The sequence below is a fragment of the Hippocampus comes genome, unplaced genomic scaffold, assembly GCF_001891065.2.
Source record: "Hippocampus comes isolate QL1 unplaced genomic scaffold, H_comes_QL1_v1.1 scaffold49, whole genome shotgun sequence".
Classification (NCBI taxonomy): Eukaryota; Metazoa; Chordata; class Actinopteri; order Syngnathiformes; family Syngnathidae; genus Hippocampus; species Hippocampus comes.
In genome coordinates this window covers 250,314-274,391 of record NW_017804830.1, presented here as the reverse complement: position 1 = coordinate 274,391, position 24,078 = coordinate 250,314, and the positions used below count along the sequence as shown (strand labels likewise).

Sequence of the window (24,078 nt, the reverse complement as noted above, 5' to 3'; positions counted from 1 at the left end):
CGTCCCGCCCCGCACGCGTTTCACCAGCGTACGGGGCCAAGCGGATCTCAAAAGCCCCGCCCCCTCCCCGCCCCACCCTCTCCTACTCATTTCAAAAAAGATGCGTTTGACGTGTTCCCGCGCCATCTCCGCTCACAAACTCGTCCGCACTGTCGGAAGACGCGACGGGGAAACCGATGGCATGTCGTTTGCGCCCGACAATGAACACATCCGGTGTGAGAAACCGGTCGCATGCAGATGCTCAAAGTCCAATCCGAGTGGACGTCGAATGACGCGTGAGGCCGCTCCGCCCGGTCGTCGGCCGAAGACGCGTCGCAGAAGACGAACGAGCGCCGCAGAGCGTTTCCGGGACCTGCGGGCGGCGCCCCCGCTCGGCCCCCGCTCTATCTGTCGTGAACCTCCGCCGCCTCTTCGTCCTCGTCCTCTTTTGTGCCGATAAGCCGCTGACGGGCAAAGTCTTCAAAGACGATGTCGTCGTCCTCGTCGTCGTCATCGCCGCCGCCGCCGCCGCCGCTACGGAGCCGAAGAACCAAAGACAAAAGTCCCAACGTGAGTGACGACGCGAAAGCGCACGCTCTCCCTTAGCGAGTACCGCCGGCGAATCGGCGGCGACGACGGCACGCGAGCTTTCGACCGTCCCGGACAAAGAGACGAGCCGGTCGGGCGCATCGGCGGCGCTCCTCGGAAGCCCTTCTCGGACCCTCCCGGCCTGTCGCGCCACTAACTTGCCCGGGGTCAAAACCATCCAAACGTGCGGCGCCAAAGACATCAATGTCCGTCAGTTACAATCTTTCGCCGGAAGGCCGGCTGCGGCGGCCCGATTTCGATTGCGCATTTCATACGCGGCGGGTCTCAACCTTCTCGATACTTGAAAAGAATTTGAAGCGGAAGTCTCTCGCGTGCGCGCCACCAGCCACGAGTCTGCTCACCCACCGGCGACGGGACACCGAAGAATTCGAGCAGACGCTCCTTTTGCTTTGGGCAACTTGACGCGGCCGTCCGCACGCAAGGTTGGACGTATCGCGAACTGCTTTCGAGCCAGGAAATCCCCGGCGCCCCAAACCCGGACGGGGACGGCGGCTAGCGGCCCCTCGATGGACCGAAACGATTCTTTGGAGGACCGCGCGTCGAGGGTGCGTGGGCGAGCGTCCGTTGCGCACGCGCGATGCTTACGTGGCGTCAAACTGGATCAGGTTGGCGTCGCTCGGCGCTTGGTCGGCGGCTGCAAGACAAGGCAGATGAGAAGACGTCCCCGGCCGGGCGCGGCCCAGGCCGGCCCGGCCGGCGGGCCCTTACTTTCTTCGCCGTGCGCCGACTCTTGGCAAGGCTTGGGGTGCATCAGCGTGAAGGGAAGCTCCAGGGACACGTCACTGGGAAGCAAAACAGCGGGTGAGACGCTCGAGCCGCCACCGCCGCCGCCCCACAAATCGGCCCCAACCGCGCCTTGGGAAGGATTTTCAATTTGCAAACATTTTCAGCGGGACAACCAAGTCCGCGATCTCCTTTGGACAAAACTGATTTTTTGTACAAACGTCAGCTCCTTCGATTCATGTGGCAGAAATCGCCATGGACCCAAAATTGGACGTGGAAACGTTTCAACAAAGCAGCCGGACGCGGTTCCCACAGAAATGCGGAACGGCGGCCTGCGTCCCAGGCGCTCGATGGCGTCCGGCGGCCTTTTCGCGGGGAAGCGGCGGGCTCGACGCTCTCTGCGCGTCGTGGAGAGAGCGGTCCAACTTACCTGGGGGCCAAGTCTCCCAGGAGCCTGCGGAGCACACACACACACACACACACAAAGCGGACAAGAAGCTCAATGGCCGCTCGACGCGCTTGGCAAAATGAAAAGCAAGCGAGCTGACTGACCCGCCTCGAGAAACCAGCAGCTTGACTTTGACTTTGTACGACACCACGATGCCCAACATCTCCTTGTCGGCGCCCTCGCGCAACCTGAACACATCCACATTTGCGCTCGGCGTCCGCATCGTTCGGAGGCTTTGGCTTTTCACTCCGCACCAGACTTGAAACTTTGGCTTTTCTCGCTTGGATGCTTTTTGCTCCGCGTTCGGCGCTTTGGAGACGGCGGCGCGGGCCGTTTCAAAGCGTTTGGCTCTTGGAAAAAGGCCAGCTAAGGGGACGGAAAGACTCCCGAGCGGAAGCTCAGATTTTTCTCCAGCGTGACCTGAACTCCCCAAGATGGATTCAAACGGTTCGCCGAGTCCCCCTCCGAAAGAGCCCCCAAAAGGCAACGCGAGGACCTTTTGAAGGCAAACGTCCGCGAGCGCCGCCGGTCAGGAGAAGCGGACGGCTCCAACCGGGAGGGCCCCGGCCGACGGGGGGCTCGCCTGGACCGGCCTGAGGCGGAGACCCCTTCGCCATGTGCGGAGCGTAAGCCGCCACGACGGCCGAGTGTCCCTGCGTCGCTCGCTCCAAAAGCCCAAACGGAAAAGGGCGACGGGAAGGCCGCGGGTGGCTCTCGTGACGACGCATTTTCCATTTTGCGGCCACAACAAATCGGCCGCATCCATTTTGGCCTCCGATTGGAAGGCGGAGTTAAAAAAAAAGCCAAAGCGACCGACCGACGGGCGCTAGGAAAGCGGCCTCGGGGGCCCCCCCTTAGGAGGCGTGCGGACTCACTGCGTACTGGAGGCCAAGTTGGTGTCTTCGTGCTTCAACTTGCCGTCCAGCGCCAGGCCTCGCTTCTCTCGGTTGTTGCACAGAAACGGCGTCAGGGTGAAAACCTTGCAGGAGGTCGAACTGGAAGCCACCGCGTCACTGAGAAGACCAACGAACGAGTCGTCACGAGGGTGGTCTTCGAGATGGGGTCCCGGCGAGAGAGCGTCGGTTGTTTTTGGCAGAGGATAAAGAATAGACGCGCGTGAGAACCGCCCTAGCGTCCGTGTGTCTGCGCGCGTCCCAGCGCCGTCGCTGGCTTCCGGGCCGAGCGCACACTCATGGTTAGCCAGCGCGCCTCTGGCGTTTGCCCACTCGAGCTTAGCATTCGGCTAGCGGATGCTCGATGCTCGCTTTAAATGCAAAAGTGCCGTTCTTTTGTTTTCTTTTTTCCATCCCGGATGTCTTTACGTGAGGCTCAAGTCATCTCCAAGTTTTCTCCTTTGCGTGAGGCGTGCGTCGGTCTGGGTTGCCCCGCCCCGCCCCGCCCCCCCGCGAAGGAGACGGACGGGACTCACTCGGACTCCTGGCACGCCACGGGACATTTGTACTGCGCCGTGTTGAACAGGCAGATGTCGGCGTATTGTCGCACTGCGGAGGACGACGGGGCAGGGGTGAGCGAGGCCGCGGAAGCAACAGAGGGGAGGCCCCCGGCCCCCCGGCCTCCGTACCTGACACCTTCATCTTCTTCACCGTCTTGTTGCTGTTGTTGGTGACGTGAACGTTGACGCTGATGGGCTCGCCGTGGTAGTAAATCTGAAAGAGGCCAGAGCGGCGGCCGGTGGGTGGGTTCCTCGTCGGCGCGGCGACGGCGGGAGCGTTGGCGGGCTCACCTGCTTGTCCAGAGACGCCTCCAGGTGGAGCGCTTTGTCCGACATCAGGAAGTGGCGGGTGGTCTCGGCGGCCGGCTGCGGCCCGGCTTTCTCGGGGGCAAACTGAACCTTGCGGATCACCAGACGCACCGAGTTCCTGCGCGGCCCGCGGCGGCGGCGGCGCCATCGCGCGCCACTTTCAATTAGGCGCTACGCCATCGATCGCCCGCCTCGGGAAACCTTTCGGCTGCTAATGCGCCGGCATTCATAATGCATGCGCCGGAAGCCTCTTACCTTTTGCGAATCTTTTCCTCCGCGTTGTCCGCGCAAAACACTTTGACTTCAAAGTCCACGCCGCAGGCCTGCGGAGCAGACACGCGGTCATTCGTACGGGAAAACGCGGCCGCTTCCGAGCCTCGGAGGACGGCGCTCGGCGGCTCGTCCCGCGCGCGATTCGGGGCGCGAACATCTGGCCCCAAAGACGGGTTCCCAAACCGGCGCCTGCCCGGCGGCTCGGCGCTAATTCACGCGGAGCGAGCGGCGGCGACCTTTCCGGTGTCCTCGGGGCCCGGCTGCAGCGTGACGGAGCAAGGCAGGTTGAGCGGCATCTGGACAGACAATCAGAGGGCAGACAAAGCCAGATGGCGCTTCTTGCGGACCGAGACGAAGCCGCTCCAATCTCGCATCCAAAGATGGGCCACGCGGATTTGCCGATCCTTGGCGCCGTGTCGGTTGTCGCTCTCGCGGGCGACGGTAGCGCGCATTGGTGGGAAGTTGGGAACATGGCGAGCGCGCCCTTGCGCTTTGTTGACGGCGTGGCGCCTTTTTAGCCTTCGTCCAATCTCGCCAAAGCAACTCGCACACGCGCGCCCAATCCGAGAGTGATCGGGCGTCTCCGCAAGTCGCGAGGCGCATCCTCGTCCGCACGGGCGGGCCTACCTGGAACGTGAAGGGGTAGGCGTGCTCTCCCAGTTTCTTCATCAGACGTTCCTGCAAACGGGTCACGTCGCTCTCGGCCTCGCCGACGGGAGGAAACACCTGCGCGTTGGCCACAAAGAGATCTTTGCGAAAGGTCAAGCCCAGCACGTCCAGATCTTCGCGGCCGTAGCGGAAAGCGCAGGTGAGCGTCACAAAGACTGCAAAACAAGCAAAGCGCGGCCGCGTCCGCAAAAGCGTTCGGGAAAGCCGCGGCGGCTCGGAACTTTGCCCCGAACCTTTTCTCTCCTTCAGGTAGTCGGGATCGATCAGGATGACGCCATCTGATGGGGAAAAGGCACCAGAGCCGATGATGCGCTTCAGCGTCACCAAAGGGGGGAGAAATCTTTTTTTTTATTTTTTTTTTTACCAACGGGCTCCACTCGGTCGACGTGGTCCACAAAGTCTCTCTTCCCCAGGTAGACGGTGAGCTGAAAGCAGGAAGAGGGTTCGGTGCGGCCCGGCGAGCCGGTCGGCGGCCGCAACGGCGCCGATTGGCTCGTGTCGCAAGGAAGGAAGGAAGGAGAGGAGCGGGACTCACCCTCCCGTTGGGACTTGCTTTTTTAAACACCCTGAAAGTGAAACGAGACGTTTGGGATTAGCGGTCGGAATTTTTTTGTTGAACCGGCGGTGAACGTTTTGCTCTTGATGTTTCGAGCCCCCGAAACGATTTCAAGCTTCACCCAAAACCGCCTTGAGATGAATCGGCTGCGAGACCGCACTGCTTAGTCCAAACGCTCATATCGGTTTTCTGTTGAAATGGTCGCAAAGCGCCATTCGTCCGTTACAGGAAAAAAAAAAAATTCTGAAGACTGCAATGCAAAGATTTGGAGCGGTCGGGCTTAAGCAGGCCCGCCAAACGATTCACTGATTGAAAACCGACAGGTGTCAATTGATTTGAGCGGTAATTGATTTTTGACACCTCGAGCGGGGTGGGGTCACGTTGACCCGGGTCCGCAGAAAACTCCCGCGTCCTTTTGTCACCTTTGAAGTCTTTCAGGAAAGGAAGGCGGGCGGCGTTGGGCGGCGCCGCCCATCTATCTGGGAGTTTGGGCTCTTTCTTTTTTCGCTGCTCAGCCACTTCCTGCCTGAGCTGCGTGACATCACGCGCTTTTCGCCCTCGTCTCCCCCGTCCTACGACTACTTGCAACTTTCGATCCGCTTCTTTTTCCTACCACAAGTTCGTGTGTGGTTCTGGCTGTGTTGTCATGGTAACCATCTTCTACTCTGTCACATCTCTCTCTCCTCACACTCACACCCACACATATGACGTTGAACAAAATCAAATTTGAAACGCGCCCCTTGCTGTCATGACACGATTGAGAGGAAAAAAAAATTCCAACCAACAGCACGCGACGACAGCCACACCCACACCCACGCACACGCGCACACACACGCGCAAGGGCTACCTGGTTCCTTTCTCTGCCATCCTGACGCCAGCAATGACGAGCAAGTGGACACGCCGAGGAAGATGATGAGGAGGAGGAGGAGGAGGAGGAGCAGGAGGGAGCCCGTCACCGTGGCAACTGAAGGGAGGAAGTGTTCTCTGCGGTCACGTGATCCGCGGAGAGCTCACGAAAGCTCCCCCAACCGAAGCCCCATCACAGGGGAGCGTTTCAAGCGCCAATTCAGCAAAAATCTTCACTCCAATGAGAGCATCAAAATGAAGTCAGAGGAGATTCCGCCCCCCCCCCCACTTTTTTTTTTGACCTTTTCTAAGCCAGAGTCAACATCGCCACCTCCTGGACGCGCGAAGGCTTGCGGGTGGCGTCTCGTCGATCGCGGAGCCGCCCGCCGGACGTGGACCGAGACTACAGAGTCGCTGTGCGATGACGTCACGTGCGCGCGTCGGGAGCGGGAGACGAGAGTGGAGACGAGGGAGAGGCAGGCGCGCCTCGCCGAAGTTCAATCCAACTTCTCCACGTGAACACAACAGTTGTGTGGCTCCTTTTTGAGTTGAGAAAAGGAAAACAAAAGAAACGGACTTTTCCCCTTTCTTTTATTCTTCACACGACGCAACAGATGACGCGTCATTTAAAAAGTCCCAAAGCACGAGAAGAAACAAAACAGAAAAAGCCGCGTCACCTAAACACAAAGCAAAAGCAAAAGCAAAAGCAAAGCAGTTTGTTTCGGAAAAAGCTTGACGGAGCGCAGGGATGCAACGCCGCGAAGGTTTCGGCTCGCCGGTGAAGTGGACCGTCCGCATTTCACTCCTCGGCCTCGGCGTCGCCTTCAGCCGTCAGAGGTCGCTCCAGAGGACGGCCCGCCCCTTTTTGTCCACGCTGGCCGCGTACTCGCCGGACGACGACCAGCAGACGGCGCTGACGGAGGCGCTGGAGAATCAAAAGGAAGAGCGGGTCCGCACCGTCAACCAGGGACCAAAGTCTGGCCTTCCGAGGAACAACAGCGGGTCTCCTTCGCGCTTGCTCCGCACAAATCCAAATTCCTCCTCCTCGTTTGCGCATGATGGACCCGAGACAAATGAGCGACTAGCCGCTAATTTGCCACCGTGCTGAAGAGTTTGGAGAGTGCTCCGAAGTGAATCCAGCACTTCACTTGTTGATTCTTCTTTTTTTTTTTTAAATGCTCTTTAAACGAGCTAAACAGAAAGCACATAACCATCAAGCACTTAGTGGAAACTAGGGCCCGATGATTTCATTGGCTTGTATGAGCCCTTCACAAATCAGCCTTTTTTTCCCCCTTATTTGCATGAACACAATGTAAGACAAAACAAAAACCCAGTCCAATTCTCTTGATGTCATTTTTATGGTGACTGCAAGTCTACGATGCTTATTTTGGCTCTGCATTGGCCACATGAGTCACCGTCGCTGCGTGTTAGCCACTTTTGCCACGCATCAGCTACTTTTTGGACTCACAAACACGTTCGAAGCAGTTTAGCCACACTGAGACTTTTGCTACATATTAGCTCCACTATAGTCCCACTTTGGCCAAAGCACGGTGACGCTTTGGCCACACGCGAGCTCCGCGTTCGCCAGACGGTACCTGTGATTGTCGGCCAGGCGCGCCTCCAGGTTTCCAGCCGAGACGTTCCAAACGTAGACGGCGCCGTCCGCCGATCCCGCCGCCACGAAGCAAGCGTCGGGGCTGAGAGGACGGCGGGCGTGAAAGGCAGCTCGGAGGTGGAGACGCGCGTCAGCCGTTTGTTCGGAAAAGCTCACCTGATGGCCACTTTGGTGCTGTCACTGGCACATTTGAAGCCTTCCGCTCTGATCCAAAGGCACAAAACGTTCACCGCTTCCGTCAACTCCCACGACTTAAGCTGTATCGTTTTCTTCTTTCAACAAAGAGCGCCTTGTGTGTGCGCGTGTGTTTTCATTCATGTGTATTCATTTTGATAGAAATTTACAAAATGACATCGATGCAACCTCCAGTGGACAAAATTAGCAACAACAGTTACTTTTGTTGCGGTTTTCCGCTTTGCAAAAATCATCCCCGCGGGCCGTAGTGGACTGCCTGAGGGGCCGACTGCGGCCGGCGGGCCGCAGGTTTGACACCCTCGCGTTCAATGCCGCGGACGCGTCGTATGTGATGCGCGGGAATGAAAGCAAGCCAAAGCGGAGGCGAACCGTCACGGAATTCACCTGAAGGCGGCGCCGCGGTGGCTCCACCGGCGGACGTCGAGCAGCTGCAGGCCGTCGTCGCGGCAACAGCTGAGCAGATGCCGGCCGTCGGCGCTGAGGTCCAAAGACGTCACTTTGCCCTGCGCCGACAGACAGCGGACGCAGCTGGACAGCCTGAACCCAAACAACACGTTGGACCGGCGCACCCTCAGCAGAATGCCTCGCCAACAAATAAACACGCCCGCGACAACGGCGCCAAGCCACGCTCAAGATTCCGATCGCCATTTCTTGTCAAGCGCAATAGGAGGGGAGCTTACTGGCACTGGAATGAAAACAAACCCAGCGAGAATGCTCGGTTGTTCTTTGTCGAGGGGAGGCCGGAACAGATTAGCGGCACTGCTGTTCATTTCGACGGGGAACGAGAATTTGAGCGACGAGCGCGGTCCGCTCGGCGTGCCGAGGCGGCGGCTTCGGGCCTCACCTGGTGTCCCACAACCGGATCTTGCGGTCGAAATGTCCGCTGATGGCCACGTTTTCCGAGCAGACGACGTCGCTGCAGAAGGACGACGCTTGGGCCAAGTGGACACCTGAACGACAAGGCGCGTCATCAGGCAGATTACTCGCCGCGCGGGCGTCGGCGCAGGCGTCGGCGGCTTTCGGGCCACGTACAGGCGGCTCGTTGAAGGTCCCACATCCTGACGGTCCCGTCGGCGCTTCCCGTCACCACTTGATGGCGGCTGAAGCGAGCGGCCGTCACCTTCCTGCCGTGGCCTGTCAGGGTCAGCTGGGGCGCGCGCCGCCAACGCGCACACACACGCGGTCCGTCAGTCAGTCGCACAGCGCGTCAGGCGAGCGCACGGCCGCGGGGTCGGTCATTCTCAAATGTCGACGGGCCGGGGCTCCAGAGCGCAAGCGAAACGTGGTCAACTAAAAATGGCGCCGGGCAGCACCGACTTGTGCTTCCACCCCAAAAACATTTCAGGCCGCCGCTCCCCACAAAACAAGCGGCGCAAACGCTTGCGTCACGCCCGGGAGGCGCACGCTAACGCGCAGACGGACACGCGCCGACCCAGTGGCTCGGCCTCCGGTGTGGCAGTTACCTTGGCAACGGGGCGGTCCAAGCACCACAACAGAGCCGATTTGTCGTACGAGCCCGCCAGAATCCTGTGACCCTGCGCAAGCAGCGGCGCCGTCTTGAATGAGGCCGGGTCCAAAGGTCGCAGCCGCTACTCACCGTGGGGTCGAACTGGACGCAGGTCAGACCCTCCGTGCTGCCGTCCAAGGTGGTCTGGTGTCTGAGGGCGCCTGAACGCATCGGCGACAGAAAAAGGTCAACCCTTTCACGAGAGCCGCCCATGAGCCGCCTCACGTCGACCGATGTCAGATGAGCGTGAAGTGGCCGGGGGGGGGGGCCGACCTTCTCCGCGGCCGTCGATCCGCCGCCCGGCGGCTTACCTGCTCGGACCTGCCACACTTTGACCACCCTGTCGGTTCCCGCGCTGGCCAGCAGGGCGGAGCTGGGGCAGAAGGCCGCCGCGTTGACGCCCTGCTCGTGGGCTTCCTGTCAAATCAAAGGCCGGCCGGCTTTTCATCTTGCCGCTCGTCTCGCCGACGAACACCGCCGCGAACGTTCGGGGGAGACTCCGCACGAAAAGGACGGAGGCTCGACAACACAGAGACCGGCGCGGGCGCTCGAGCGTTACCGCGCCCTCGATGCCGCGGGGCGCTTCCCATAGCTTGGATTTCGACCAAAGCGACGGGGCGTCGATTGATCACGTGGCGCGCGGTTGACGCGACGACGGTCGGGACCGGCCCGAGACAAATTCACTCCGAACGCAGCTCGGACAAAAGCGAGGCCGAGCGGGATCCCCTCGCAGGACCCGCCACGGGCCGCAGCGTCGGTCGGGGAAAGGGCCGAATCGGGAGGCGGGCCGACGAGCTTACCAGCACGTGCAGGGCTCGGCCGGGAACTCGAGCCGCCGCCGGGACCCTGACGGGACGCGCCGGCTCCTCCTCTTCCGCAGCCGGCCGGGATCGGCCCCGCCTCCTCCTGTTGACGGCGGCCGGACTCAGAACGAGATACGGGAGGCCGCGCGAGGCGCGCCCCTTCCGTCGGAGGCCGAGTGGGCCCGGCGCGGCGGCCGAAGGACCGGACCCGCGCGCTCTGACCTCACGGGGGCAATCTACCGCCGACTGCGGGCCGGCGTTCGGGTGAGGCGCTCACTCAAAGAGATCTCGGATGGACGCCGGGATCCTCGGAGAGACGTGGGAAGCCGGAGCAGATCTGAGAAAAGGAAGGAGGAGGAAATCCGCTTGGATTTCCGCCGGACTTTTTTCCGCCGGCTTTTTCTTCAGCGCTAAACACCTCCAGCGCGCGCCGCCCAACGAGCTGGAAAACACACAAAAGGCTTCCCGTCAACGGACTTCCACATCGACACCAGCGGAAGGGATCTTGCTGGATGCAGCGACATGAAAAAGTTGAGTCAAGCGAGCAGGAAAATAAAATCCCAATCATCGGTGCCCGTCGAAGCCGCTCCCCGTTGCCAGTCGGCTTTTCACGCCAGACGCGCTCCATTGACACATTTTTACGGACGAGCTTCGAGGCGTCATGCAAGTTTGAGCCCTTCTTGCTCTCGGGGCCCGCGGCGCCAGGGGCCCACTCGAACAGTTTGGTTCGCCAAGGGAACGCCGGCCTCACCTGTCGACGTTGACCTGGGAGGTGGCGGCGGTCTGCAGCTCCTTCTGCAGGTTGACGTCTTGAGCTCTGAGTCACAAAAGAACATTTTCATGCCATCCGATGCGGAGAGCCGCGCCAATCGTGTCAGCGAACGACGACGACGACGAGGAGGAGGAGGAGAGCCACGAGGCGGCCGGGAAGGGGCTGCTGCACCCCGCTTGGCATTTGCCGTGTTTCCTTGCCCCGTCGGGAGCTTTTGGATTCTCGAGGAAGCGGCCAACGGCCTCATTTTGACCAATCATGTCGGGGTGGAGCCGCGACGGTGCGCACCCGCCCCCCCCCCCAATTTGGCTGAAGGAAGGGCGCGGCGCATTTTGAAAAGAGCTTTTCCGCGGACTCGCAGCGTTTTGTGACGTCGCCGCCGCATCAGATGGGCTCTGCCGTCCGGCGGGCGAAAAAGCGCGGGCGCACCTGGAGCGTCTGTGGTTTCGCTGGTTGAGCCGCGCGGCCGCCTGCCGCTTGAGCGCCATGACGTCCTCCAGCAGGCCGCTCCCTCGGAGCTTCTCCTCCCTGAGGCGGCGCTCGGCCCGCCCCTGGCGCTCCATCAGGGCGTCGTACTCGGCCTTCAGGCGCCCGTTCCGCTCGCCCAGCCGCTCCGCCCGCAGGCGCAGCTGCAGACGCAGGTCCCGCGCGCCCGCCAGCCGGCGCTCGTCTTGCAGCAGCCTGACGGGGCACGCGCGGCGTTTTCAGATCGATCTCCGACGGTCATTGCGGGCCATTTGCCGCGCACCCGTTGGCAGGCGTGTCATCGGAAAGCAAAAACACATCTTCTCCATTTTGAGAAGAATTTTCAATTGGGCGTGTGCACCTGTCACGCTGCTCCTCCAAAACGTCGTCTTGCATTTTCATCTGCTGCTGCCTCTCCACCACTTGATACGCCAACTGCAACCAAAGCGGGACAGTCGCCTTTGGCTTTTTTGTTGACTCTCACACAAATCGATTCGATTTTCCAAAGAGCGTGACGGCGCACTTGAAGCCGACGCGGCGGACTCCGAGGCCGCCCCCTTTTTTCGGAGCGGCTGAGATTCAAGCGCCGCCTTTGTGGCCCAACAATTTGAAGCGGCGTCGCAGATGACCGCCGAGCCAAATGAGCGAGCGAGCGCGCACGCTAAAGAAAGACAGACAGAGAAGACGGGGGGACTTTGGGGACATGCGTCTTGCGCTTGCACCTCTCCGGCGGCCTTCTTGAGCTGCGCACGCGAAGGCGAGACGGCGCCGCGTCTTCCGCTTGCCAGGATCCAGTCGGTCGCGCCGCTTTTGTCCAGCAGGCCGGAGTCTGAAAGAAGGCCAAAAGCAGCCGCTGAGCGCGAATGCCGACGCGCCGCTCTGCGGGCGGACCGCCGCAACCTGTTCCGCCGGCGGCGCCGCGTATTTGATCGCAATCGCAGCGCTGCGCAAACGCCGTCGCAATTTCCACACAATCAAAAGGCGGTCGTCGAGGGCGGACCGACGGGAGGCCGAAAAACAAAAACGTCCCTTCGGAATGATCGGGGAGCTCGGCGGCGCCGAAAAGATGGCGGATGCCGTCGGCCGGCCCGATTCCGACGGACATAAAGACGTCCATGCGGATACGGGGGCGGTTTTGACGGACGTGCCCAAGTAAGCGCGGAGACAAAGTTGAGCGCTCGCAAAGTTGGCGGAAACATGACAAGTCGAAGGGGCGCGGTCGTTGTCGCTTGGGCCGCGTTGCTCGCTGGAGGCCATTTTGTCGAGTGAACGCTTGAAAGACCGCAAGACAAAGTCGTGAACTCTCATTCGACTTGATGAAGACATCGTCGCTCGCATCGTTGAGAAGAAACGGGAAGGCCATTGTGCAGCGTCAGAAAGAAAAAACAAAGGCAAAAGACGTTCAATGGCGGGCACAACGTCGGCTTCTAAACGGGGTCGTCCGTCGCTCCGCTTCCCCAAAGTAAAAAAAAACAGAGTGAGAAAGTGGAGGACCGCTCATCCGACAGCTGTTTGGAAGGTCGCGCGGCTGAGCGGGAAGGAGCTTCCCCAAGTCGCAAAGACTCGCGAGCGTTCATCTCTTTGCCAAGAAGCGCCTGAGAAACCCGAAGAAGGATCTTGCCGGGCGGAGCGTCGCAAGCCTCGGAGGCATTTCGGCATCCGTCACGTCACCCAAAGGTACCCGGAGTGCGGGAGCGGCAACTTTGCACTGCCTGTGACCTGCCAACTTTCCGGCGCCAAATACCAACAGCGGGGTGTCAAGGACATCAGCGCGCGGGCTCGGAACGCAGACGTCAGTCAAGCCGGTCAGGCGCGACGTTCGGTTCGGGAGCGCCGTTTCCCAACGCCGGCCACGAAGGCCGCCGGCTTCTCTGGGCCCGAGCTCAACAATGAGTGTCGTCGCTTTCCAAATGTCGTTTCAAGAAAAAGGTGATGGGACGCGACGCCGGCTTGAATGATTTGCTTCCTTACTTAAAGACAATCACGTTCATCGGTTTGAATGTGACAAATGTCGTCTCGGTAGCGTAATCCCCGAGAGGGAGATTGAACGGGATTCTCTTTTAAATGACGGTCAACACGGGTCCCAACTTGATTGGAAATGGTCACGACTAATCGGTGCGGCCGAGGTCTCGGGACAGTTCAAGTTTGCGTCTCAAGGCACGACTGCCATTGGATTTGTCCAACTCGAGCGCAACAAAACACCAAGTGAACATCGCCGTTGCCAAATTTCCCAAACTGCCGATTCATTGTGTTGGCGAGCGCCGCGAACAGCGGGGGGGGGGGGGGGGGGGTTTTTTGGGGGGGGGGGGGGGGGGGGGGGGGGGGGGTCCGACCCGCGACGAATAGCGATTCTCGACAGCGACGGTCTCCTTCGGAACATTCGAAGGGGGGTGCGCGGCGTCTTACAGGCGCAGACGAGGTCTCGGAACCTGCGGCACTGCTCGCGGTCTCTGCGGCGCAGCTGCAGCAGGACGTGCGCCTTCCACGGGTCGCCGTCCGTCGCGGTTCCTCCCCGGGAGTCCTTCGGCCCCCCGAGCGGCTTCATGCTCGTCAGAGACGCCGCGGCGGCGAAGTTGGTCCGACTTTCTCGAGTCGCTCGACTTTGTCGGGCCCGTGCGCGACCGTCGGCCAATCGCCGCCCACTTCCGCTTTGAAACGCGAAGCAACCGGGACGACGACGGGCGATTTCGCAATGGTTTCGAATGTCCGAGCGGCGAAGAGCGCGACAAGTCTGCCACGCGCCGTTACTTCGAACAAAGGCGCAGGCGCCAGTGTCATGATTGTTGTTTTTGATGAGGACGACGAGCCCTCCTCCTCGCGGCCCTCCCCCTGTGCGCAGTTCGAGGCGCGGCCGAACGTGGGCTGGACCTAAACGTTTCAATCCAAGGGTCAACTTGTTTTTCTTTCTTTCGTTTATGAATCCGTGTCCTTGGTAGTTTTATGTCGCCACGCTTACTTTTGAGCGCTTCATAGCACATGGAAAACGACAAACCCCTTCAGGAAGTCGGGGCGGAACTGGCGGAACTGTTGGACGGAAGTGGTCAACGCGGCCATATGACGTCAGTTCCGGGTGGACGGCGGGCTGTAGAGACACGGAAGGCCGCCGAGCGTATTCTGGGGCCCTGAAAAGTGCCGAGAAATGGCTGCACTACTACATTTCCCCAGCAGAGAGCGCGCTCGCACTGCCTGTGTGGTGGAGGTGAATTCGATACTTCGGGCTTTGGTCAGTCTTGTCATTTTCTTTGTGAAATGTTTTTGTTTGTTTTTTTTTTAACGAAGTGCGTGACGTCGTGTGACGGAGCGTCATCAAACCCACCAAGGAAATAGTTTGACGAAAAGAAATAGGCGCGTCGTGAGAGGTCGACAATGCGGTCAAAGCAAATCGTTTTGTCTGGGCCGTTTGTCCAAAAAATGCTGACTTGTGGCGATGGCGAAACGCAGCCTTGTGAGGCTTGGAACCCTTTCTGTCATGTTGCTGGCAAGTATGGCCAAACGGGTTCCGCGAGACATGAGAAGCTTGCTTCAATACGACCGGTGGGTGGAACCCAAACCATGTTTGAATTAGGATTGTTTTTTTCCCCTTAACACCACGGGTATACTTTTAAGGCAAGTCACCAGGACGAGACACACACAGATAGATGAGTGGCGGACGGGTCCTTTTATTGTACAAGTCAGATTCTAATGTCATTGCGTGCGCCGCTTTGGCTTCTGGCCACACTCAGCCGCGCGGGCGGCCCAGGTGGACGGGCTCGACGCGGCGGCGGCCCCCGCACCGACTGAGCCGAAAGGACACTTGCGGTCGGACGCCGGCCTTCTCAGGAGCAAGCGGCGCGCGTCTGCGTCGCGCTACCGCGGAGCGGCTCTCCTCCGAGGTGCCGGCGGGTGCGGCTCGGCTTGTGGGGCTCCCTTCAACAAAGACGGCGTGGAAGAAGGCCACGCAGGAAAGGCTGCGGCTCCGAACGCCCGCCTCCGTCCTCCGCCTGCCGCGCATTCGGACAACAGCACAGAATGGCGTGAGAGCGGCGCGGCTTCGGTGAATTCAGCACGGCAGCTGGAGACCTTCGCGTTGGGAAAAGCGCCAACTCAGTGATGATCGCACGAATCGACGACTCCCTTTTAGAGCCGCGCCGTTTCACTTCAAGTGATCATTTTGTCAAATACTGAATGAAGGTCTCAGGTTGAAAACTTGAGATCAGTAGCCCCGCCCCTCCCGGGACCGACGCTCAACTCTGTCGCTTTTTTGTTGTCGGAAATGATCACAAGGAGCCGAGATGATCTGCACACGGACTCCTGTCGTGATGACGCTTCCTGTCGCTGTGAGCGTCGCGGCGAGCACGCGGACACGTCGCGACTCGGAAGCGTGCCGGCGCCGGGAGGGCGCGGCGGGGCATCAGACCTTTTACTGCTCATCATTGACCTTCGACTGGCGCGAGCGAGCGCGTGCCCGTTGGAGCTCGCGCTTCCTAAAATAAGCGTTAGCCGCAGCCCCGAATGCAAGCGCGGCGGTTGCTAATGTTAGCGTTAGCACGACGGGGGCTGCTAACATTTGCTGTCGCAGGATGAGGCAAAAAGCACCGAAAGGTATCCCGGAAGCATAAAACAAAACAGAGAGATCCTGACCTTAATTAACAAGCAGAAAACAAAGGAAAAACTTTTCATGATGAGCGCTTGGCGAGCCATCAAAACGGGAGGCAAAGACGCACCCGGACGTGCTGGTGATGCGACATTGGGCGTTGATCTTCAGCTGGAGCAGCCCGTGCGGTCATGATGCGAATGCGAGCGTTGCTGGGCCCGGCGGCAATCGGGGCGCTCACCTGCGGGATCGGAGACAAGCCCGGAGTTCGGGTTGCAGCTGGCCATACTGATGCCGACAATTTCCCCCCCGTTAAACCTGAAACAACACGTAGGATGGCAAGCGTCACATCTTGGGGTGCCAGCTTGCGTGTTCAAGGCGCGCTGTAGACGTTGCACCGCTATTTTTAAAACATTGTTTATATTATTCATCAATATTTTGTTCCATCTCCGGTTCATTTTGGGTGTAATTCCAACGCAGACTGGTTTGACGCTAAATTTGAAAGATGGAAAACAGGATTTTTTTTTGGGCTGAAGCCGATTGAATGTGTAAGCCTCTTCAATCCTGCTTTTGAAGCCTACGGAAAGCGTTTCATTTTAGAATCGACATCTTTGGTAGGATTTCGGATGACATCAACAGGCGACATCTTTCTCCAGTGTTTTGTCTTACCCATCGCACTTGTTCTCTCAATAACTTTAGATGCATTTCTGTTATTTTCAAAGTGTGTTTAAAGGCCCAAAATAAATCAAGTGCTGTCAATACTTTCACGGCATGCTTTGGGCGCTCAGAATTTCGAGATTGCAGATTCCTCTCATTGCAGGGGTCGTTGTTTTTGAACGGTCTTTGTTATTGTAGGACACGTGTTCCCTCCGCGTCCGGTACGGCACTTTGGAGGCAGTGTTCGAAACGTTGAGTTAGGTTCATCCTTCCCTTGTGCTCGCGTCCGATGTCACAGCACACTGTTTAGCGCATCCCGTGCTGAGTGGACTCTTGTTTGTTCGATATAAAGTTTCACGTGCACTTTGCGGGATGCCGCGTCGAGGTCGTTACGCCTCGGGGGCTCTCGACGGCTTTCCCCGTTGACTGTTAGCTAGCTGATGGCGTTAGCACGGAGCGACAGCGAGGCGACCTACCCGTCAGCTTCTCGAGGCCTCGTGGCGGCTCATCTCTTCTTCCGACTGCGGAGAGAACTGCCGCAGTCGGCGCGTTCTGCCGGCCGGGGCGCCGCTCGCCGTCAAGCGCTCGGCTAGCTTAGCCTCATGTTAACAACGGCAAACGTTCGACGGCTCACCGGAAACGGAGCGCTCGGCTCACAAGTTGACTTGAAAAACACGCCCCCTGCCCAACCAATGGCGGGAAACGCAACAAATAAAATCAAACAAGAGCCCGCTTTTTTCTCGAATCAGCCAATCAAAGAGCGTCTGATTTGGAAACGAGCAGCTCGCGGGTCTTACCCGCGCATGCGTGAGAACAAGACATAATCAAGGCCTCTACCCACCAATCCGAGGCCAGCCATTGGTCGGTGGGAAAGGAACAAATAGAATTAAATGAATCTAACTATATGTATATTTAATGTTCTATTTGCCGACAACAACTTTATATTGTTCCAAAGACGCTCCTGACTCTGTATGAAGACGTTGGGGTTCAGTAAACGATCAACACAAACTGTACTTTGCATTTGGCCAGAAAAGAAGTATAGACGCAAAGAATCTCGTCAAGTCAGCATTGTGTTTACTGGAAGATGCCGCCACAACGCAAACCAAAGAGAAAGATTTCTACATTCAATCAGTCAGGTCCAGCATTTGCACCCCCCCCCCGCCCCCCAACAATGTCGGTGCCAGCTGACTCCGCCTAAAGTAAGAATGCTTTCAACTCCAGGTTTAGAAAAATGCAATCATGTCTCTGAGGGAGCTTTTCAAACAATCTTGTTTCTGTAATTGCCTATCAATGTCTTTAGTTTTTAAAAGTTGGACTTTGAATATTGTGACCCACCTAATGAATGAAATACGGCCGGAGCTTCTCTAAGAAAAGTAGTCCTTTGTCGCCATCTTGTGGCATCAATAGGCAATGACTCTTTTTTTTATTACTGTATTGACAAGCTTTGGTCACCTCTGGCCTTCGGGCGTCAAGGTCCAAGCAAGGGCGTTCTCTATCAAGCTTTTTGTGCCTAGCCTGCCATTGGTCGGCCATCTTTGGCGTTCAGGACTCCCCCTGCTCTTCCTCGTCGTCCTCTCCGATGACGCCGCGAAGGAAGGAACGTTTGAAATCCTCAAAGGTGATGTCGTCACACTCGCTGCGATCCATTAAAAATGCCCCCCCCCCCAAAAAAAAGACAATTTAAACACGTGTATGCCCAACCCTCCTTGTGGGAAATGAACGCACAACTCACTTTGTGTCTTTGGCTGAAAGCAAAAAGAAAAGAAAAATCAAGTCAGAAGGCTGTCGAATGGGCGCCCAAGCGGCTGGGGGCCACCAACATTTCCGGGGACTCACGAAAGCATCGAGTTCGCTTCTTGGAAAGTGCTTTTCGAGTTGGTTAAGTCTTTTTTTTTTTTTTTTTGGACTAAGGCAAAAAAAAAATCCCCGATGGGATCGAACGACGGCATTCATCTTTTCCGTTGTCACCCTTTGTCAAAAGCAAAGCGTCACGTTACAGTATAATAATAATAATAATAATAATGAAGACTGTTGCCTAAACCCCCCCCAACCTTTTTTGGGGGGGGGGCGGAGAAATGGGGGGGGGGGGTCATTGACCACATGCGTGTTTTGGATTTGCCGGCGTGGTCACAAGTTCAACTGGTATCTCGCAGTGTCATGACAATTCAAGACAAGAAAAAAAATCACAATAAGATGTTTTGTCAATGCGAGCTATGATTCGGCATCATCACATTTCTTTGGATTGGACGGTAAGAGTCGTCCCAGAGGTGACTTTGTGATGGCTCAGCATTTCCAGCAGGACAAACACGCTCGTCACATTAGCCACCTTCTGCTGACAGCGCAACGAGTAAGCAGATTAACGCGCGCGCACGCACGCACGCCATGTCGGCGGTTGTGATGGTGATGGAAGATGACGGCACGTACCGGCTTCGGGTTTCGGATGCATCAATCTGAAAGGAAGCTCCACGCGCACCTCGCTGCGGGGGGGGAAACACACACATGCGCCATTCGACGCGTTTCCGGCTGCTTGTATGCGTGCGCACGTACGTACCTGGATCCCAGAGGTCTGAGTGCACAAAAAGAAAAGAGACCGAGTCAGGCGTCGAGCAAAGGACAAAACACGGGGCCGACACGGTCACGAAAGTTACCCCGTGGCAGTCATCTTCAAGAGCAGCTTATAAGACACCAAGATGCCCTGCAGCTCCTTCGCCACCTCCCGCTTCACCCTGCGCGCAGAAGCCAAAACGTCCAAGCGGGCTCGATGGGCATTTGCCCGTCAAGACAAGTTGAACCGAGACGGCTGGCATTGAGACGACGCGCACGCAATGGAATGCAAAGATTGCGAGCGTTTCAAAGGTCGTGGCCGTGACCCAAAGTTCTTTGGCCGTTTTTCTTCTGATCAATCGTCGAGGGCGAAAGAAGAAACTAAACAGCAGACGATTCAGGTCGCTCGGCCAAGACGTCGACGCCTTCAGCTTCCTATTTCACCGGCATGGAAGGAGACCCGTTTGTCAAAGTGAGTCTTTGGCGTCGGCGCCGTCTCCTGGAGACTCGCCAGTTCACCGGGGAACGGCGCCAAGTTTCAACACGCTCACATTGTTGTTTTTTTTGGGTTTGGTTTTGAGATGTAGCAGGGACCGACGCCTTCCACGACCGCGGAGACGTCTCACGCCGCCATTGATTTCTCGATGACGAATTGACAAGGTCGTCGGCGTCAAAGCCTAGAACCAAAAGAGCGGCCTCGGCGGTTCTCACATGCTGGAGGAAGCCAAGTTGGTATCTTGGTGCTTGAGGTGTCCGTCCAGAGCCAGTCCCCGCCGTTCCTTGTTGTGCTCCAGACGCGGGTACAAGGTGTATGACTTTGCCAGGCTGGAACCCGCCGCCACGCCGTCACTGGTGCCGTACAACACACGCACGCGCGTCAGTATGGGCGCGACGCCAATAAAGTCCAAAGTAGGGCTGCACCATCATGGCCAAAATGACGATGACCGAATGGGAAGCATTGACTGAACCGCTTCGGAAACCGGTCCGGCAATTGCCACTTTTTGCAAAGGGGCGACGCCGTAGCGAAAGGGCTTCAAAGGGAGGCGGCCAGGCCCCTTTTCGCCAAAGTCGACGGAGCGCCGCCCCGAGAACCTGCTCCGGTTGAGCTCCTCAAATTGGAGATCGGCTCTGGCGCCGTCACCGTCGCACCGAGTTTCCTTTCAAATCCCGATCTGCTCGCTTTGAATTTTCTGGGCAATTTGGCACGGGACCCCCGCCTTTTAAGCCGCTCACCTGGTCTCCTCTTTGGCCACCGACTTGACGTACTTGTCGTTGGAGTAGAGGACCACGTTGGTCACCTGCTCCACTGCGCGGGCGACAGACACAAGGTGACAAAGGCGGCGCTAGCAAGGGCGGCGCTAGCAAGGGCGCGGGCCGGCTACCTGACAGGCTGATGTCCTTCACCCTCCGGTTGGACCAGTTGGCGATCCGCACCTCGGCCCGCAGCGGCTCGCCGTGGCCGAACGTCTGCGCGCAAACGGGGAGCGGCGCTTTCAGATTTTCAAATTCGAAAAGTCCGGTCGGCCGACCGATCGACCGACCGACCTCTTTGGGCAGGCTCAGTTTGACGCGAAGAGGCTTGTCGGACATCAGGAAGTCGAAGGTGGTCTCCGCGAACGGCGACGGCTCGACGTCCCGCGGACCGAACTGGACCTTTCGAACGGTCAGGCTGACGGAACTCCTGCCGAGCGACAGACAAATGGGACAAAAGGAGGCGGAGCGGCAAAAGCTGGCAAGATGACAGACACCGACCGTCCGTCCGGCTCGTCGCGCCGATCGTCGGCGCGGAACGCTTTCACTTGGAACTCCACGGCGCATTTCTGCGAAGCGACAGCCGGGGTTAGCTTAGCGCGCCAGAAGGAGCCGGCGGCAAAGCGTCGGGCTCCCCGCCGCCGACCTTTCCCACGTCCGACGGTCCAGGCTGCAGCGTGACCGAGTTGGGCAGGTTGTCCGGCAACTGCAACAAAGGCCGGCGGGCATCACTCGCGGCCGTTTGGCGCGTCATCGTTCGGACGCCCGGCGTCGGTCCAAACGTAAAAGTGGGACATTGGAAAGGAATTTGCAACTTTCATCACGGCGAAGACGGCCTGAACGAAAAAGTCTTTTGCATTGGGATTGACTGACGTGCCCTGACGCCGATCATCAAGGGTGCCAGCCAATCGCGCAATCGTCCACGAGACGCAAGTGCAGAGGGAAGGGACGACTCGGAGGGGGCCCATTACTCATGGCGGCGCGTCGAAGTCACGGGATTAACCCTAAAAAAATGCTTTGTTTTTAGTTTGGATGACTTTTAAATCCTAGATAGCACCGAAGTTGAATTTCAAGCAAAGTGAGGGGGGGGCTCGATCCCAGTGGCCCCTGCGCATCCCACCGCCACCGCTACCATGTCAGGAAGGTCGCGTTTCAAGCGTCTGCGTCGGGATGTCTGATTTCACTGCATGTACAAGAACGCTCCATGAAGAAAGGAGAGTTCTTTTTCGATTCGTTTGAGTGTTCAAAAAACCCCAAAAAGCAAATGACAATCCTCACACGACGGACCTTGTGTCTTCGGTAACTCCGGCCGGCCGGCCGGCGATACCGACATAAACGACGACATTTGAAACGAAAGCCCAAAGAGTTGTTTCGCATGCATTTTGAGCACCGGGCGGCGCTTTGTGCCACCCGACCGATGCCGGCCGGCTCTCGGGTCGGACAAAGCGGTCCAAATTGCCGTCGGGGCCCGCGCAAAACGGAACCTCGCCAACTTTTTTTCCAATTTGGAGTTCTTTGGCTGGCTTGAGCAACCCACCTCCAGGAAGAAGGGGAAGGCGTCGCGGCCGAGTTTTCGCAGCAGCTTCTCCTGAATTTTGCTGCGCGTCAGCCGCTCCTTGTCTTGCAGCTCCGGGAAAACCTGGCGGGTGGCCACAAACAGGTCGCGGCGGAAGGCCGCGCCCATCACGTCCTCGTCCCGCCGGCCGTAGACGAAGGTGCACGACAACATCACGTAGACTGAAAGCACAAAACGCAGGGTGGGGCCGGTCCGCGCGCACGACGAGGGCAGGCCGGCCTCGAGATACGAGCGAAAGCCCTCAAGTCGCCTTTCCGCACGGCGGCGGCGAAAACACGGACTGCTTTTCCACCGCGAAGGACGTTGTGAAGGACGTGGAAAGGCCGAATGTTCAGAGCATCCTTGTGAGGTTTCAGCCCGCCCCCCCCCCAATAATGGGCCTAACGCCGCCACCGTTTCAATCGCTTTTCCAACGTGTGTCAACTGACCTCGTTTTCCTGCCAGCTGCGAAGAGTCGACGACAAGCACGCCGTCTGTAAGGCCACAAACATGCCTTTTGCTCAACACCGCCGCCACGCTTTTGTGAAGAGCGCGCCCGACGTGCCCTTTTGTCCCGAAAGCCACGGGCACTCACCCAGCGGATCCGCGCCATCGCCGCGGTCCACCAAGTCTCTGCTGGCCATGTAGATGGTCACCTAGGACGACAGGCTGACATGGAGATCAGATGTAGGCCGGCGCGGCGCTCCACCGCCGCACATTTCTGCCACGAATACGATGCAATCAACACCATCTTGCCCCGCTCCATATTTGGAGTTGTATCCACTTAAACGTCATCGCTCATGATGGACCACAAGAAACGTCGGGTCCCTCCATCAGGATAAAAAGCCCAGAAAGCATCAAAAGGTTCAAGATCCATTTTCGACGATGCGCAGCAAAACAAGTCAGCGGACGGGAGTCAGACGAGGCGCCTTACACAAAGTCATGACTGGCCAGTGCCCAAAAGGGCTTCACGGACGACCCTGCAGTACAACGCTCGGCTCTCAGCGCTCCTTCCACCCCCACCCCTGCCCCCCTTTTCCTTGAATGGCAGCCACTTGGCATACGCGCGGTCGCCCGTGCGCATCGTACATAAGGCGCGGCAACGTATTGCGGTCAAGTTGTTGCCACGATAGCAACTTACCGACTTATCCGGGGACGCTTTTTTGAAGACGACTTGCTTGGGACTCATGTCGACCGGACCTGCAAGAAACCGGCTTCACAACGCTTTTCACGTTAGGGCCAACACAGATCACGTTTCGCACAACGCTTCCACTTGAAGGACGGAAACGCACGTGAACGCACAACAGCAACAACAACCAGCAAAAAAACAAAATACACGATCACGACAAGCAGCATTCGGGAATTCGAGTGGAGCCGAGCGACGCACCTGATGAAGATGACGGCGAGGAAAATGACGGGATGATCGGCGCGAGCCCGCTTGGCCTTATAGCGAGGCGCTAAGCCGCTTATGATCCCCGCGGCCGCTTGGTTTCTTCCTACTCGGCGACACTTAGGGAGCAAGTCGAGCTGTAGCTTGGACTCGTTTATTCACTTGCCATGTGTACAAAGTCAACACGATACGAACAAGTCGACAGTCCCGCGTGACCTCAAACGTCACGTAGCCAGAGTTCGCGTCACGTACGCGGGCGCCGCGGCCCACCGAGCTCGTCGGTTTCGGGCCGGGCCGGGCGGGCCGGCGATCCACCGACGTCGATTGCGTGTCCGACGCTGAAAACAAACGGTGGGCGCGCGCGCGCGGGCGCCCGTGCGAAGGCGGCGTGGTGTCCGCTCCTCCCGTCACATGTCGGACCACAGGATGGCCTTGCTGCCCTTCTCCACGCTGCTCACGTACACGCCCGACGGCGACCACGACACGGCGTTGATGGCTGAGCTGTGGGGGACGACAGCAGCTTTTAGACGGCGGGCTCAACCAGAGATGGAAAACTTTCACGCGGCTCGGACCAGGGGTCGCGACAAAGAGATGTTTAAAAGGTCAGGACTAGGACGAGATTTGGGGAAACGTGACTCCGAGGGCCCTTCATCAGAGGCATGGCAAAAGAGCATCCCCCTTTTGGACCTGAACTGAAAGGCACGCACGCTTCATTGCGGTGCTTTCAATTTTGCTCACCCCCGAGATGAAAAGCAAATCGGGGACCGTCTTTTACGAGTACAGAAAAAAAAAAAAGGCTTCTGAAGGGTGATTATACGTCAGGGCATTTTTATTCCCCCCCCCCCCCCAACTCCGGCCCGGTCCTCCTAGCCCCCTATATACTCCC

The 24,078-nt window shown here is 58.3% G+C and overlaps 4 protein-coding genes and 1 long non-coding RNA gene across 18 annotated transcripts in view; all 5 read right to left on the bottom strand.

Annotated features, from left to right (window-relative positions):
* Positions 1-75: 75 nt before the first annotated feature.
* Positions 76-6,365, bottom strand: arrb1 (arrestin, beta 1). 4 transcript variants are annotated; one of them, XM_019867436.1, is made up of 16 exons: positions 5,867-6,357; positions 4,999-5,029; positions 4,828-4,888; positions 4,697-4,741; positions 4,422-4,618; positions 4,031-4,090; positions 3,777-3,844; positions 3,504-3,639; positions 3,342-3,426; positions 3,189-3,261; positions 2,635-2,772; positions 1,864-1,947; positions 1,742-1,765; positions 1,293-1,370; positions 1,174-1,258; positions 76-498 (listed from the first exon to the last, which is right to left on the bottom strand). In XM_019867436.1, the coding sequence occupies exons 1-15, from the start codon at positions 5,884-5,886 to the stop codon at positions 1,180-1,182; spliced, it is 1,179 nt and encodes a 392-aa protein (XP_019722995.1). In that variant the 5' UTR covers positions 5,887-6,357; the 3' UTR covers positions 76-498; positions 1,174-1,179. The 4 variants fall into 4 exon arrangements, with proteins under 4 accessions (XP_019722995.1, XP_019722986.1, XP_019722979.1 ...); XM_019867427.1 differs by having other exon boundaries at positions 76-513; positions 4,422-4,741; positions 5,867-6,360; XM_019867420.1 differs by having other exon boundaries at positions 4,422-4,741; positions 5,867-6,359.
* A 74-nt stretch (positions 6,366-6,439) lies between these two features.
* Positions 6,440-14,334, bottom strand: atg16l2 (ATG16 autophagy related 16-like 2 (S. cerevisiae)). Of its 6 annotated transcripts, XM_019867284.1 has the most exons (17): positions 13,862-14,328; positions 13,629-13,817; positions 11,945-12,051; positions 11,584-11,657; positions 11,187-11,438; positions 10,737-10,802; positions 10,263-10,427; positions 9,983-10,088; positions 9,494-9,599; positions 9,273-9,343; positions 9,139-9,210; positions 8,708-8,822; positions 8,520-8,625; positions 8,060-8,212; positions 7,637-7,684; positions 7,461-7,562; positions 6,440-6,790 (listed from the first exon to the last, which is right to left on the bottom strand). In XM_019867284.1, exons 1-17 carry the CDS (start codon positions 13,998-14,000, stop codon positions 6,697-6,699), a joined length of 1,965 nt encoding a protein of 654 aa, XP_019722843.1. In that variant the 5' UTR covers positions 14,001-14,328; the 3' UTR covers positions 6,440-6,696. The 6 variants fall into 6 exon arrangements, 4 of the variants coding, with proteins under 4 accessions (XP_019722843.1, XP_019722853.1, XP_019722863.1 ...); XM_019867294.1 differs by lacking the exon at positions 7,461-7,562 and having other exon boundaries at positions 13,862-14,332; XM_019867304.1 differs by having other exon boundaries at positions 13,629-14,328.
* A 623-nt stretch (positions 14,335-14,957) lies between these two features.
* On the bottom strand, positions 14,958-17,172 carry LOC109514423 (uncharacterized). The gene is made up of 3 exons (XR_002167987.1): positions 16,929-17,172; positions 15,926-16,113; positions 14,958-15,202 (listed from the first exon to the last, which is right to left on the bottom strand). It is a non-coding gene; the product is annotated as an uncharacterized LOC109514423 (long non-coding RNA).
* A 332-nt stretch (positions 17,173-17,504) lies between these two features.
* On the bottom strand, positions 17,505-23,212 carry LOC109514353 (S-arrestin-like). Of its 5 annotated transcripts, XM_019867407.1 has the most exons (15): positions 22,944-23,095; positions 22,398-22,458; positions 22,252-22,296; positions 21,785-21,984; positions 20,894-20,953; positions 20,749-20,816; positions 20,542-20,677; positions 20,379-20,463; positions 20,230-20,302; positions 19,708-19,845; positions 19,101-19,178; positions 19,004-19,018; positions 18,877-18,929; positions 18,185-18,197; positions 17,614-18,088 (listed from the first exon to the last, which is right to left on the bottom strand). In XM_019867407.1, the coding sequence occupies exons 1-15, from the start codon at positions 22,989-22,991 to the stop codon at positions 17,995-17,997; spliced, it is 1,167 nt and encodes a 388-aa protein (XP_019722966.1). In that variant the 5' UTR covers positions 22,992-23,095; the 3' UTR covers positions 17,614-17,994. The 5 variants fall into 5 exon arrangements, with proteins under 5 accessions (XP_019722948.1, XP_019722956.1, XP_019722966.1 ...); XM_019867372.1 differs by having other exon boundaries at positions 21,785-22,296; positions 22,944-23,105; XM_019867389.1 differs by having other exon boundaries at positions 17,505-18,088; positions 20,749-20,953; positions 22,252-22,458; positions 22,944-23,002.
* A 118-nt stretch (positions 23,213-23,330) lies between these two features.
* Positions 23,331-24,078, bottom strand: part of atg16l1 (ATG16 autophagy related 16-like 1 (S. cerevisiae)) — a 10,683-nt gene continuing 9,935 nt past the window's right edge. For both annotated transcript variants that reach the window (XM_019867337.1, XM_019867347.1), the window contains exon 21: positions 23,331-23,605. In XM_019867337.1, the coding sequence (XP_019722896.1) occupies positions 23,600-23,605 (6 nt within the window). In that variant the 3' untranslated portion in view covers positions 23,331-23,599. The remainder of the gene's footprint in view (positions 23,606-24,078) is intronic.

What these genes read in the sequence shown, in the direction of transcription:
- arrb1 (XM_019867427.1), bottom strand. Translation starts at nt 5,886, where the DNA reads ATGGCAGAGAAAGGAACCAG. An exon ending in AGGCGTCTCTGGACAAGCAG is followed by an intron (nt 3,427 to 3,503) that starts GTGAGCCCGCCA and finishes GGCCTCTTTCAG; the next exon opens with ATTTACTACCACGGCGAGCC. An exon ending in GCGCACGGCGAAGAAAGTAA is followed by an intron (nt 1,259 to 1,292) that starts GGGCCCGCCGGC and finishes TGGGCCGCGCCC; the next exon opens with GGCCGGGGACGTCTTCTCAT.
- atg16l2 (XM_019867284.1), bottom strand. Translation starts at nt 14,000, where the DNA reads ATGACACTGGCGCCTGCGCCTTTGTTCGAAGTAACGGCGCGTGGCAGA. An exon ending in TCAAGAAGGCCGCCGGAGAG is followed by an intron (nt 11,658 to 11,944) that starts GTGCAAGCGCAA and finishes CTTTGGTTGCAG; the next exon opens with TTGGCGTATCAAGTGGTGGA. An exon ending in TCCCAGGTCAACGTCGACAG is followed by an intron (nt 10,428 to 10,736) that starts GTGAGGCCGGCG and finishes TGTGTTTTCCAG; the next exon opens with CTCGTTGGGCGGCGCGCGCT.
- LOC109514353 (XM_019867372.1), bottom strand. Translation starts at nt 22,991, where the DNA reads ATGAGTCCCAAGCAAGTCGTCTTCAAAAAAGCGTCCCCGGATAAGTCG. An exon ending in AACTGAGCCTGCCCAAAGAG is followed by an intron (nt 20,464 to 20,541) that starts GTCGGTCGGTCG and finishes GTTTGCGCGCAG; the next exon opens with ACGTTCGGCCACGGCGAGCC. An exon ending in GAAGGACATCAGCCTGTCAG is followed by an intron (nt 20,303 to 20,378) that starts GTAGCCGGCCCG and finishes TCGCCCGCGCAG; the next exon opens with TGGAGCAGGTGACCAACGTG.